Source organism: Podarcis raffonei, chromosome 4, assembly GCF_027172205.1.
Source record: "Podarcis raffonei isolate rPodRaf1 chromosome 4, rPodRaf1.pri, whole genome shotgun sequence".
Lineage (NCBI taxonomy): Eukaryota > Metazoa > Chordata > Lepidosauria > Squamata > Lacertidae > Podarcis > Podarcis raffonei.
In genome coordinates this window covers 60,959,083-60,974,237 of record NC_070605.1, presented here as the reverse complement: position 1 = coordinate 60,974,237, position 15,155 = coordinate 60,959,083, and the positions used below count along the sequence as shown (strand labels likewise).

Below are 15,155 nucleotides of genomic sequence, written 5' to 3'. Positions count from 1 at the left end.
AACCCTGAAGCCAAAGATTCAAGTAGTTACTTGTGAATCATTATGTAAACCTAAATGCATTTAGCTTCTTGATCTGTTTAGGAGAAAGGCCATGCATAGTTCAGTGGTTAGAGTATTTGCTTTGCATGCGGAAGGTACCAGATTCAATCCCTGCCATAAACAAGCCAGGCTGGGAGAAACCCGTGTCTGAAAACCTGGAGAACTGTTGCCAGTCAGTGTAGACAATACTGAGGAAGATGGACTAATGGTCCTTCTCTGTATAAGATGTGTCCTAGGTTCCCATTTGCTTCCTCTTCTTACTGTGCCTTTCTCTCCCAAGTTTGCTTGGTGTCTGCCACAATAGTATTCATCTGTGCACATGATTTCTGCAGGGATTATATTGAAGGTCGCTTCTTATATCATTTCTGTGGAAACTGTTTTAAGAAAGCACATTACAAATAGCAGCCCAATACAATGATACTTCTAAATACGCCATTTGGCACAGTGTTTAGACTTGGTTTGCTTCTTATAATAGTTCTGTTGCTGTGCAAATCAGAAGAGATACTGACTTGAATGATAAATCAGGACAAAACATGCTGTTTTCTAAATGGTGCGGAATGAAATGGTGTAATAGTAACACATCTCTTCTTTCCAAAAATGTGGTCATCAATATGCGTGCAGCATAAAACTGTTGATAGCCATTTCCTAACCATATGCATTACACTTCTCCGGTTCAGATTTTAAAAATATCCTGCGTCAACTAAAAGGCTGATTCAAGTCCCAAATGCCTGGGGTTCATGCAATTTCTCACGGCAGAGCAAACCTAGTGTTCCAATGGGGAACATCAACCATTAGTGCTTGATTTTCAGTGCAGAATTGTGTTAATCCCATGTACAGACAGGTGTACAATTCCTTTGTATTGTGCGATGCAGCTCCAAATACTGTTTCTTCCTTCAGTGCTTGTGTACCAAATCATGGAATAGCACTAATGAGTGAACTCATTTCACTCACATGTCTTTGAATCCAACACAATATTAGCTGGTCTCGATAAGTGATGTTCAGAAGGAAGGAATTTCTTGAAGGAGGAGGCAGCTTGGCAATCTGTCAGTTTGTTTTAATGATCTTTTTTCATCTTGCTCCCCAGAGTACACAGAAGGAGAGCCCCAAACGTATTCCAGGCTTTACCCAGGCACACTAAATAGAGTCTTAAACACACACACACACCAAGTACAATATAGAAAGGGTCATGTAAGCTTGGAGCCAATTTAGAGCAGGTGGAAGAAGTAGAGATTAAATATTTCAGATTTACTGAATAATTTTTAGGAGAGTCTCTGTTCACTTCAGTTGCATTTCAGAGCCATGTGTATTTTTTAAAAGCTACTTATCAACATTTCTGCAGCTCAAGAAGTGTCTTCCTCACTGTCCCATCAGAGAAAGCAGACTTGTACTAAGTTAGATCACTGGGCCCAGCTGACAGTGACTTTCCAGGGTTATAGACAAGGTTCTTTCTCAATCCCACTTGCAGAATTCAGGGATTGAATATGGGTCCTTCTGCATGAAAAGCAGTTGCTCTACCACTGAGATATAGGTCTTCCGCACTCAACAACAGATAATAGATTAGAACAACAGAATTTTATCCAAAAATCCACTAAAGCCATACAGGTAGCAACCAATTGGTGCACAGGTTATGTTCTGAATCCCTGTGCACATTGGCAGGGCCTGTATAAGTCCATCCTACCCTGTTCCACCCCATCCCCACCCCACTCTGCCCCCTTTTGTGACAAGGTCACTTCCAGGTTTGGCGTGATGAGAGCAGTCGTGGACATACACATCAGTTGCACCTAAAACGGTCACTGCCTGTATGATAAGGAATAATCCCTAGACCAGTGTTTCCCAATCTTGGGTCTCCAGCTGTTTTTGGACTACAATTCCCATCATCCCTGACCGCTGGTCTTGCTAGCTAGGGATGATGGAAGTTGTAGTCCAAAAACAGCTGGAGAACCAAGGTTGGAAAACACTGCATTATTTGAGGTGAAGGGAGGTCCCACGCATTATTTGAGGTGAAGGGAGTACTGTCTAACCTCACCCTGGTTTTAGACTTGCCAAGGGCTGTCTTTGTTTTCTTTTGGGAGCCAGGTGAAAACCTGTTTATTTGTCTAGGGTTTTGTTTTTTAAAAACTTATCTATGGATGCCTTGCAGTGGAATTTTATTTGTTCTGAAGCTGTGCTTTATTGCTGCCATGGTGCCAGGTATCTGTAGAAACAGCTGAACATACAATAGTAGTTTCAAGCATTTGATCCAGTAGAGACCAACATGCTTTCAGACAAAAAGAAAGGCAAAAGTGGTCCATCACCAAAAGCAATCCAAGTTACAGAAGGAGGACTGACTTGAAACTGTTTTAGGGAGCCCTGGTCTGCTACCCAACCTGCTCTCACCTATTAGCAAAAGATGCACCCTTGCTGGTAAGCTGCTTTCCTTGTAGTTTCCTGCTTTGGCTAGAGCTGGGGGAGGGGGTGAACAGGGTAAACCCTTCTTGATGTCCTTCAGGTTGCCAACTAAAAAGCAGATGTGAGATCCAGCAATGATATCCCCCCCCCAGGAGAACTTAGTTCACCAACTGTAAATACAGATAAATCCTTCTGTGCCCGAGAAGAAAACACACTTCTCCGCTTGTGTGCTGGCAAAGATTTCCACTCAAACTTAAAGTATGTGCTGAATGCTCAACCCCCTATTGTTTAGGCAAAGCAACATTTTGGGTACTGAATTCAACTGAATTCAATAAAGACTTAAGCATTCAACATATATTGCATAATGATAAAAGGAATCTACTGTACCTGTTAAAAAGACATCCAACACTATGTCTTCAAATGTAGGATTCCTGAAGCTTATGATGATAGAAGAATGGTGACCAAGGCAAGAACTCACACAAGATGGCTCCAATGGCTGAGGAATCAGACCAACCCCAGACAATAAAAATACCCATTCCTCAAGCTGTAGTAAGAATAACAATGTTCACATTTTAATCAGAAACCACTTCTTTGTTCTTTTTTTTCCTTTTCATTTCCCTGTAAATGTTAAGCTTCAGGTAAAAATATGATGGCCCCAGTCAAGGGGTTTTTATATACATAAGCAACTCCAATGCAAACTGAGGAGCTCAATGCAAGAAAGACCATTCACTTGCAGCACTAGATAGATAGCAAGCCAATTCTAGCACAATTTATTTGGCTTCCTTCTTTTAAAAAGTTTCATACATTCCACCTGTTACCCTTAATTGGTAATAAGCTAATTAAGCATTAGAGGAAAGCTGTTTCAGCCACTTCACTGCTTACATTTTTTGAAGTGAATTTGAGATGATGCATTATTCTTAGCAGCATATTAAATAGAAGAAGCTGAAAAGAATGTAATCAAAGAATACTTGACACTCTAATAATAGATCCTGCTCGTCTCTAACACTGCTCAGTATTATTAGTCTCACTCCATTACATACCAATATTGCTGGTTTACTGGGAAAACTAGGTGCTATAAGTATATTAGTATCTTGACTAACTGTTCTACTCATCCTGGCATTTCAGTTGTGCTGTTCCAACAAAGTTAATTTCAGTGCTCAAAAACAAGAACAAAGTGATTGCAGTCAGAGTTCAAATTCGTATTGCAGAGTGTTCGCACAGCTGCAGACCAGAAGCAAACGAAGCAGATAATAACCCATAGTGGTTTCTCTCAATTCAGCAATGAGGCACAATCAGAAACAGTTAAGCCTTGTCCTATAAGTCCTGTCATTAGCTGATTTTATATTAGTCAGTTACTCAGCTATGAGACAGCTTAAAGTGTCAGTTCAGAAGCATTTAATCAGTGAAATCAAGAGAAGAAAATCAATGCCAATTTTTAAGGTTAAAGTTTTGCCAGGCTTCCTATATATACAGTGAAAAGGACCCTTGAAAGCCTTTCTCAAATAATCTTGGCACTGGAATGGTAGAAACGTAAAGCTGATGTATATTCAATCTGCTACCATCATGCAATAGTTTAATACCTTTCTCTTATGAAGTTCAGTCGATAATTCAAAAGTTTCAGATGATTTAAGGATGAAAAGAGCAAAGTGAGTCACAAAGGTTAGAGCAAAACACTGAAAAGGTTGAGAGGGCTGGACACAGCAAGTGAAAGGATGAGATATTGATTAAAGGTTTGGCTGAGATAAAACTTGAAGATTTGCCACTATTTGACAGGAGAGGCATGTTGACAAAAATTGAGTGTCAGTCCTCAATTTGAACCTGAAAGGTTTCAGTGACTTATTTGCTTATTTTATGGCTTTGGTATTTGATAAATAACAAGACTTTTTAATTTATTGATCAAAGTTCTGTGAGCTATCATGGTTTCAGACAGAATAACAGCACTTCATCTTCTTGAACTGTCCTTGTATATACACCATATATACCAGAACTGCTAGCACATAGTTTTCCTCGCTGTTTTTCTTCCAAATGCATGTTAAAGGAGAAAAAAGAATCCAAACAGTATACTTTGTCAAGCAAACCAAACTTATCTGCTTTGATTTTCAGATGAATGGGGTTTTTAAAGTGAAATCAGTGGAATTAAAATATACCAATAGCAATAGTGCAATCCTATAGCTGTCTACTGTGAAGTAAGTCCCATTGTGTTTTGCAAGACTTGTTTCCAGGTAACTGTGTCTTTCCAAGGCTAAAGTATAAGGACTCTGATGTGAATCCAGCAATTTGGCTTAATTTGGTTATGGATTAGTCTGTAAATCACTTCAAACTTTCAGAAAAAATATTGGTTTTGCTACATTATAAGGAGTCATACATTTTAGCTAGTATTCAGCTGAAGTGCTAATCCCATTAAGTTAGAGAATCAAATAACCCAACAAGGAAATAATATGCATTTCAGAAACCAAACATTTTACTCAAGCACAAATAATATGCAAACATTACAGCATGTGTCATAATATTAGCTCATTTATTTTGTCTCCGACTGCAGTTTTTAGTAAGGTAGAGTTGGTGAAGGAGATGAATCTTGTTAACTTAGTTATTTCCCTTTCAAAATTCAACACAGTAAAGAGGCAGGAAATGCTAATATTTTGAAGAAACCTTTAAGTAAAATTAGATCTAGTGTTTTCAAGCACTTCTTTGTAATAAATAGGACATTAGCATATGAGACTTGCATTTTTAAATATCATTAATAGGTTTTTCAAAAGTACAGTGGCATTTGTAATTGTATACATTTTAGATTACTTTCCTGAATGTTAACCAAGCCATAACTGTTAGTAACCTCAGTCAAATCTCAAGTACCTAATTGAAAATCAAGAATATGTGCATTTTCAAATGGACTACCCATGAAGGATCCAATATCAACATTCCAATAACCTCTGAGCAGGATTTTAAAATCACAAGGCCCTGAGCTTTATCAGGCCCAATAGCACTTTTCTTCAGCCTCTGCAACCCCATGTTGTTTCTATAGGCTAGTCATTCAGGAAGAATGGCAGGATAGAAGCTTTGGCAAGTGAAATACTGTACACTAGCCTAACTTTTCCGGCCGCTGGACCTTATCATAATATTTTACAATGCTAGATAATATTTAATTCATCAAATCTAACTGAGCATCCATACCTGTGGGCACATGAAAGTGATTTTTGCCGTGTGGTTGGCCCTTCCTAGGGCAGAAGGAAAAAACTGAACTGGTACTTCAGTGGTGGAATGAGGAGCTACAACCAACTGCACAAACATTGGGAGGGAGGGAGAGGAGAGAGAGAGATGGGAGGAAATGAAAAATAAAAATCAATTTTATTTTGGAGCCAGTTCTTTTATTGTGCCTTGTATCAACACTGTTGATGTTTACGTAATTAATGTGTTCCACTGTATGCCTTCTTCACTCTCAGCATGCAGGATCTGCTAAGACTGATAAAGTGTACTGCAGTAAACAGTGCTTAGCGGCAGTTGCAGCACATGTATTCCCCAGAAACGAAAAAGATTGTGTTACTAGCCACAAAGAAAGAAGTGGAGGCTGTTTTTAAAGTATGGATGAAAGAAAGAGAGCTTCAGTTTTTCAAGTCATATACTGCCACTATATCTTCTTTTTTCACATTACAGAGATGCTTAGAAGTCTTATATTGCTGCACAATTAAAAAGCCAGATACCATTTTTAAAAGGCAATGTGCAGTATATATTTACAGTATGTGCAGTTGTCTCTGTTTTCCATCTACAGTTATGCACATTTATACGGGCTCAAAGAAACTACCATGCTGTGATGTGCTTACTCCAAATTAAAAGAGTTGGATTCACAATTCCATAGGGATAGGCAAAGTGGCCAACTATATGGTGATAAGATAAAATTGTTTGACGCTTCTAAGCAAGGAACTAACATCTAAATCCAAGAATAAAATTACTTGGTACACGTGCAGCCCAGTGCCAGACATCCAGAAGCATATCTGCCTGAAACATACATATTGTTGCTGCAACTTCTAATTGGTTTTTCTAGTACACCATCCAAACATAACCTTCAACTTTGCTAATATAAAGGCTGCCATGTTTTTCTTTTTGTCTGATTTCTCCTTAACCAGGAAACTATGTTTCACTTAAGGCACGAGTAACATCTAAATAGCAGTTAGGGATACAACATAAACACGGTCGTTGTGTTGTTTTTTGTTTGTTTTTGCATTTTAATACGAAAATATCCAATTAATGTTTCCCAAACCATTTTTTTACATGGGATATAAAGCAAATGCATGATCTCATTTTTATGTTAATAATAAATATAATATTCATGCATGTTAAGAATATTAAGATCCCGATGACAAATATCAATAATATAAGCATCCACACAAGTGTTGCTAAACTAACCATACAGTTTAAATGTGAAACTTGTCTGTGTGGCACAACACAATGTGTAACATGCAACACCTTTGTTGTATTCACAGTGCTCACTTACAAAATCATACAAATGCAACTGAGCATAATAAGATGAGACTGCACTGTGGTACTGTCAAAGCGCAGACGGGAATATCTGTATGCTTGGTTCAGGGTTTAAGTTCACAAGCCGTTATTCAGAACTGTGCATGCATTGAACATGAAATATAAATTTTGCTGAGAATCACATAAAACATATGCAAGACAGTTAGACCCTGGGCCCCCTCCGGGTAAGCTGAGATCAAAGCTTTTATAGAAGTCAGTCCTTATCCCAAAAGCTGGTCCACTTTATTGTTATTCAAGAAGCTTCTTTGCTATTAGGCTGATTACAATGAAATTTGCTCTATTGGTCAGGACTTGGTGATATCTATCTGGCATCCCTCAGGCTGCTGCTAAAGGCATGGCTTCCTACGCTGACTCCCTCCCCAGCAGCTTGTTTCCTGTGATGAGTTTCTTTCTTTCTTATTTATTTATTTATTTATTTATTTTGTTTATTTAGGCAACTTATATCAAACCCTTCACTCAAGGGTTTCCAGGTGGGCTTCAGTTCAAAGAGAGAAAATACAAAACCACACAAAATGCAAGCTGGCATATACAATTAAATCACAGTTAGTGTTCCTTGATTATACTTGGGCATCACCCAGCAAAACTAGATTTTTATAATAAAGATATATGTCTATTAGAAGCCCTGCCTCAGTCTAGCTCCAGAAATACCATGCTACAGTTAACTATACCCAGGCAACTATGTTTAGCATTCTGTGGAGCAGAAAATTCATCTTTAAAAAGTTGTTCTTCTATGCAATATTAAGAGCTTTTAAAGAAAATAATCAAGTGTTAAGCTCAAAAGGTGAGAGATCAGTACTTGATAAAAAAAATCTTTTCTAAAATAATTCATATACTATAGCACAAATACACACAAAAAACTCTAAGAGATGCTAAAGGTATGGATGTCCCACAATTTCAATTAGAATCTGAGATCCTGTGCACTTTGAAGGTTCTCTTGAAGCAAAAAGGTGGCAGCTGGCTGATTACTAAAAATGCTCAAAGCCACCATATTTTAAGAAAGAAAGTGGAAGTGTTTGAAATTCACATGCCCAGTGCTGAAGACTAATGCATTTGGGATTGAACACTTTCATGAAGTAAATTTAGGTAATTTATTTTTAATGTGCCTTTACAGATAATGTGCCATGAATAGTGGTGGCATTTAAGCATCTGGTAATGAATTAGAAAAGCTGAAAGCAGGAAGGGTATATTAAACTGCCTGGACAGTTTGTATGCAGGCTACAGGAGTCAAAATTCATTATCATTAAGTTTAATCAATTTCTCTGCTAATGATCTGACTGTAATATGTATGAACCCGTTAGAGCTCTTCCAAAAATCTATCTGCAGCAAGCTAATAATATAATGAATCAAGATCATAGTGCTATGCATGCAAATACTGATTTGTGAAATTGTAAGTAACAGAACACTTCCAGCTTTTACTTATTTTATAATGAAGTGTTTAATATATTTTACATTAAACAAACTGAATGAGAAAATGTCCGCTCCAGCATATTTATTCAGTTTGATGAAACAGAACAGTAAAATATTCAGTACATAGAAAGGTCATTTTATTGAATTCAGAAAAATCTGAATTTTGACTTAATATTACACTACATTACAACAAAACAGAAATTTGTTATCATAAGCCAAGAAAAAGCAAACAGCTTAATAGACAAGATTAATTTATTTTGCTTTAGAACATGAATGTCTATCTTAAATGCCACAAAAGCATTTTATAGGTTTATCTGATAGGTACATGTTTCGCTTGTTCTACCTTTCAGAAACTTGTAACAATTTACAAAGGACCTTGCATTTTAAGAACCAGCACAACATGAATACACAAACAACACATAGAAAAGATGCTTCTCAGTGACTCAGCTTCAATAAAACATTAATGGAAAGGACACAACATTCTAAAATCACAGTACTGTTTCTATCTTTGGAGGCAGAAAATGTTGCTGGCAACAGATTTTGTTCTGTCTGACAATGAACAGAACTACTAATGTCCAAATAAAAAATAACTGTCTGACAGTTAATGAGACTCTCAGGTCCATGGTTCAAATTTCCCAGTCTGGAGCCTGATGTGTGTAGAATCTACAGGACAGACTATTTCTAGAAGGGACTCAGCTGCCCATCTCAACATCCTATGGCTTGCAAATGCCAAGGTTGTGGATTCAATCCCTGTACAGGCCAGCTGCATATTCCTGCATTGCAGGGAGTTGGAATAGATTATCTCTGGGGTCCCTTCCAACTCTACAGTTCTATGATTCTGTGACCTAACAGTCTAGATCACATAGTTTAAAAGTTCCTGAACACCTGAACCTGCCTTATACTGAATCTGACAAGCTGCTCCAGCATTGTCTACCATGTCTGGCAGCAACATATCAAGTCGAGAAGGTTTCTGAAGCACTCTGACCGACCCAGTGGAGGAAGAAGGTGACTGCCACTGAGATGTCCTTCCTCCTGCAGCCCCCTGTGCCACCTCTCACACTATTCTGCTGATTTTCCCAAGCCCAGATTGCACAGCTTTTCATGGGACAAAGGGAGCTGCAAGGGTTAGACTTGGGGGAAAAGTGCCTCCCCTGCTTCCTCCAACCAGAGTATCTTGCTGTTGCACATCCTGAGAGTGGAGGTGAAGCGTTTCTGCTCATGGGAATTCTGGATCCAAACCTATGCTTTGAACATCCACTGTTCCCCCTTTGCCTCTCTCAATAGTTTTATTGTCACCTTTGAAAAATGAAAAGAAACAGACTCCCATTTTCTCCTTAAAGCACTTAACATTTCCCAATCATATGATATCAAACTGAGAAAATAAGACCAAGTATCAATTTATTGTATTCAGTATATCCAACCTAAAGTATATTAAACACCTCATTATAAAATAAGCAAAAGCTGGCTGCTCTCTGTTACTAATCATTTCACAAACCAGCATTTGTGCAAGTAGCCAAACTCTATAATCTTGATTCATTATATTATTTACTGTAGAAAGATTCTGCAAGAGCTCTAACAGGTTCATCCATATTATGGTCAGATCATTAACCCAGAGATGGATTGGAGTTAATGATAATGAATTTTGACTTCTATAGATCACAAACTGTTGAGGATGTTTAGCAATTGTTTCCCCCCATTCAGCTTATCCAATTCATTATCAGATGTTTATATGTCATCATTATTCATAAGGATGTTGTAAAAACAAACATGCAAAAATAATCTATATTTAGTGTAAAAGGTTTTAAACCCACTTGTTTCTAAAAGCTGTTGGATTCTTATCTTTTAAGCAGGTTGGGTCCTATTGCTATGGCAACAAGAGTCCCAAAATAGTGTTCAATTCATGACAGAAAAATGGATAAGATCTTCAGTGACAAAATCTATTCAGCTGTCATAATTGGTGTTTTCATTCTCCAGGAATGCCACTATGCTCTTCCTAGTAGTGGCCATCTTTCAATAGAGTTACCTTTAAATATAACCCTGAACACTTTTTAAAAGGAATAGTCTTAACTTTCCAAAAGTAAAAACAATTCTGTGTTAGAGGGCAACACTTGGATTCTACCCATTATGAAGTTTGGCTTAATCTTTCCTTAAATGGCTGGCAATCCCTTGTCTCCAAGATTAAAGCTTCTTCATTTCTAGCATCTTTGGGGTTCATCCTTCTCTGTACTCTGATACTTTATTATTAAGATAGTTGTACAGCCCTGCTCTTTGAGATTCATGTTACATCCTCTCTTTTCACATCTCTCTTGGGGATCTTAGTTCCTAATATCAATGCTCCACTAAGGTATATTTGTTTCTTTCCAGCGTCTATGTTGTTCTTGGGCCTCTGTCTTGACTTTTAAAAATAACTAGCTACTGCATGCTTTCTCAACATCAGATTATTAAGTTCTGTCTAGAGACTTCTCCTTGTTGCTCAAAAAGCTTCAGAATACAATCTGAATATACAAATCAAACCAAATCTTTATTACGGTCATGGACCAGCATAGGGGGTGGGTGGGTACAGTCATTTAAAATCTGAAAAACGATTTGAAAAACTAAAAATAATTAAAAGTCTATAAAAATATAAAGGAAGCAAGGAAAGTCTAAAAGAAGGCTTAGGAACATTAGACGGGAGTGGCAGAGCATAAGAGGTTAGCATATATAAGACTATAGCTATCAGTCTACAGAGCACTCTGATATGAGCGCTCATTAAATCTAGTTTGTGTCCAATGAATTTTGAGCACTGCTGTGCAGAATCTGCCAACATTGTATGTTGTAGCAGGGCTGGTATCTGAAAGTAGCAAGAAGGTAAAGAATTGTCCTATGCACCCTTATGCAGTAATGGTTAGATGAAGCTAGTATGGATGTCTCTGTAATACAGGCACTGTAGAAGCACATGCTCTGTTGTTTCTACTTGTCCAGAGTTTTCTTGCCTTTAACATATAAAGCCACCACACCAGATCTTTTCCATAATTGTTACATTCCTGCATGGTACTCTCTCATATGATAATAAAATAATTTTGTTCTTCAACTTACAGGGATTTCGGGGTCTCTCTCCATAATAAAATGGGCTGTATTGCTATTCATATAGTTCAGCTCCAGAATTTCATATGTAGGATTAACCAGAAGGATATTTTGACGGACCCATCTGCAACAAGCATAAAAAGTCATGTTATTACATCATTAATAAGTACTGGGATTGATTCAGGTTCTACTGAATATTCTGATAAGATTATTCTTATGTATTTAGAAAGTAATGTAATGATCAATGCAGAACAAAACTTTTTACTATTACTAGCAGCTGCCCTCTTGGATCTTAAGCAAATATTTCCTATACCTGCTATCTAAAATCTTTTAATTGTCAGCCTAGATCAACAGGGGCCTTAAGCAAACTAAACATTCATTCTACCATTGAATCCCCTCTCCTCGAGTTATAGCTGTACCAATATTTAAATACGTGTAATAGGCACTGAATGGAATTCATAAATCAATTTTAACATTTTGAACAATGTGAAGTATCACATTATCAGTGATCACTGTTCCTCTATTATTAAATTGACGCCTAACAGATTTATAATCAATGTAGCTCTCTTTTCAAGACTAATAGTAATATATTGTGGCCTGACACATAGATTATACCTTTGATCCAGTTTTCACCATAGGGTGAGTTAATTTAATTTATTGGTGTGACGGCCTGTTCTAGATGGGGTGGCATTCTGCCTAAAGAAGTAGGCACATAGCTTGGGGGTATTCTTTAACCCACTGTCATTAGAGGCCAAGGAAGCCTCAATGACAAGGAGTGCCTTTTTTCAGCTATGGCTATTCGTGGCCCAATATAGTGTGGTATCAGTAACTTTTGTTCTGGTGACCTTGCATTTGAATTACTGCAGTGTATTAATGTAGGGCTACCTTTGAAAATGGTCTGGCAGTTGCAGTTAGTGCAGAATGCAGCTGCCAGGGTATCAACAGGGTCAGCAAGATGTTAGAATGCAGCATTGCTCCTTAAATCACAGAACTAGCTGTCAGTAAGCTACTGGGCCCAATTCAAGATGTTGGTAATGGTCTAAAAAAAAAAGGTAAAGGACCCCTGACAGTTAAGTCCAGTCGCAAATAACTCTGGGGTTGCGGCGCTCATCTCACTTTACAGGCTGAGGGAGCCAGCATTTGTCAGCAATCAGTTTTTCCGGGGCATGTGGTCAGCATGACTAAGCTGCTTCTGGTGCAATGGAACACCGAAACCAGAGCAGCGCATGGAAACACCATTTACCTTCCCGCCGGAGCAGTACCTATTTATCTACTTGCACTTTTTGGCATGCTTTCGAACTGCTAGGTTGGCAGGAGCAGGGACCAAGCAACGGGAGCTCACCCCGTCGCGGGGATTCAAACCACCGACCTTCTGATTGGCAAGCCAAGAGGCTCAGTGGTTTACAACTGCCCTAAATGGCTCAGTGGTTTACAAAACCCTAAATGGCTCAGGGCCCAAGTAGCTAAAGAACTGCCTACTCTAAGCCAACCAACTCAATGTATGGATTGGGTTATTATAGATTGCTACTTTGTGAATATTTTAGTTTTGTATTTTTTTTTTATCACGAATGTAATTTTGTACTTTATCCTTGGTTGTACATTGCCCTGGACTCTGTTCAAGGAAGGGAGATAAATACAATAAATATAAATAAATAAAGCTATGTATCAATTATAGAACTGTTAGAACAGAAACATAACAAGAAAAGATCACAAATAGCCATATAACAGAGTCCATAAAAGCTACAGAGTCTACCCTCAGTAAAACTGTACAAAAATTAATGATGCCCAAACTATAAATGATGATACCTGTATTTCCCTTCAATGAAAAAAACTGCAAGGGAAACTTGTAATTAACTGACTCCTCCAATAGCATTTGATTTAATGCCATAAACCTGCAATTCCTCTTGATCATTGTGTAACCTTGAGGACTCAAACAAGATGACCGCTCTATGCCTTCCACTTAAAAGACGATTCATCCACCCCTTTTCACTCCCAGCTTTTTGTCCACATGTGTTAACTACCAATTGCTCTTTGGGCAGCCTTTGTATTTATGACTGAGGCAGAATTATCACCCTTTAAGCTTACATATAAATTAGGTACTCTGCTCTATGTTGTGGTTATGGTGGTCTTTTTTTAAAAAAACAACAACTTTAAAACCTTTAGTAATTTATGAAACCAAAACCATATTTTTTAAATCGCCCAACCCAACCATATGTACTTCTTCCTCAATGCTCTTGCATTTCTTGAAAATGGACGTACAAAAGATACAGTGTTTTTTTAAAAAAAACTGTTTTCCAAGGTAAAGGTCACCTGGTATTACAACACTGGTTTTATCTGGATTGCGCTATAATTTCAGAATGATTTCAATTAAAAAAAATGTCACTATAAATCATAGGACAAGAGCAAAGAAAAAAGCAGATGCTGGATGGAACAAGCTAAAGGTCTATGATGGAAAACTGTGATTGCAAGCACGTTGCTGTACCTGATTGCATCCTCACAGCTCCCACTAAGACCTCATTCTGAGAAACAATATGATTGAATTATACCTGAGAGAGAGAGAAAGGGTGCAGTGACCTTACTGCAGACTCCTTATCTCCACCAATTTTTCATAATAGTAAAGATTTAGTCAAAGAAAAATTTACAGGCCATGTGATTTCTGCTGCTCTCTCCCCCTGCTGTGATTGAAGCATTCATAAGATGTTGCAGCTCACAACACGATGGCAATCTTCATCATGTGAGCGGGATCTCTCAGAGCAAAAGTTATTGAAGCACAAAGTACTATTTGTCCTTATGGAGGAATAACAGAAAATACCTGAGACCTATTCTCCCAACCTGTGTAACTTCAGTTATTTTCTATTATATGGTATATTTGCAGAACCTGGCTACGAGGCAATATTCAAGGGGTCTTTGTCAAGTAAATGGAGAGATAGAGTAGTAGCGACTCTGAACTAGGATGTCCAAAGTATCCTTCACATTTAAAGTCTGTACAGAGTTTCAACAGAGTCAAATGATTAAGGGAATCAGTCCAGTTCCATTATACTGCTTTATACTGATCTACACATTGCTCCTCAGGCATCAACCAAGCTAAGCTGATGATCTTTCTGGCTGCAATCATTCAACTCCCTTGCAGTCATCTCCAAAACAATCTCTTCTAAAACACCAAGGTGTTTAAAACACCAAGATGAGGAAGATAATAACATATTATATAATAAGATATTGCACTACTATTTCATATATCAGCATATTTGAACTAAAGTAAGGAACAATCCTACACTTACTTTCCAAGTTCACATTCTGCTATAGGCAATTTTGTGGACCGAGGTCTCTGTGCCTTCAGTTTCAGGGCATACCAAAACTCTCCATGCTTCTCTGACTGGAATACAACACTGAAATGAGAGATATAAGTAGTTGTGACTAAAATGACTTTGCTGTGCACAACAGTTCTAAAGGTTGTGGTGTTCTGTGAGGGCTGGGGCCATTTGCAAAGGTGGTGGAAAAGCCCATCACAGAAGCGTTATTCTCATTACTTCCCTCAAGTACTACCAGGTGGGGGGGAGGGGATCACAACAAAAAGAAATGGGGATCAGTAATAGTAGTAATAGTAGTAGTAGTAGATAGCAAACATTGAAACAGCTGCCCCTTTATTGGCCAATGGATGAGGCCAGGGTGGTGGTTATTCTGCCATGATGTTCTGCGGGAGCAGCCTCTCAGTGACCTTTGAGTGGAAT

General features: G+C 38.0%; 1 protein-coding gene across 4 annotated transcripts in view; it reads right to left on the bottom strand.

Moving 5' to 3' along the window:
• CFAP47 (cilia and flagella associated protein 47) overlaps positions 1-15,155 on the bottom strand; it is a 183,807-nt gene that overhangs the window by 51,566 nt on the left and 117,086 nt on the right. For 3 of the 4 annotated variants that reach the window (XM_053386956.1, XM_053386957.1, XM_053386958.1), the window contains 4 exons: positions 14,706-14,813; positions 11,440-11,551; positions 5,596-5,700; positions 2,815-2,971 (listed from right to left, as the gene is read on the bottom strand). In XM_053386956.1, coding sequence (XP_053242931.1) covers positions 2,815-2,971; positions 5,596-5,700; positions 11,440-11,551; positions 14,706-14,813 — 482 coding nt within the window. Of the gene's footprint in view, positions 1-2,814; positions 2,972-5,595; positions 5,701-11,439; positions 11,552-14,705; positions 14,814-15,155 lie in introns of those variants that run through there. The other variant, XM_053386959.1, reaches the window with a different exon arrangement.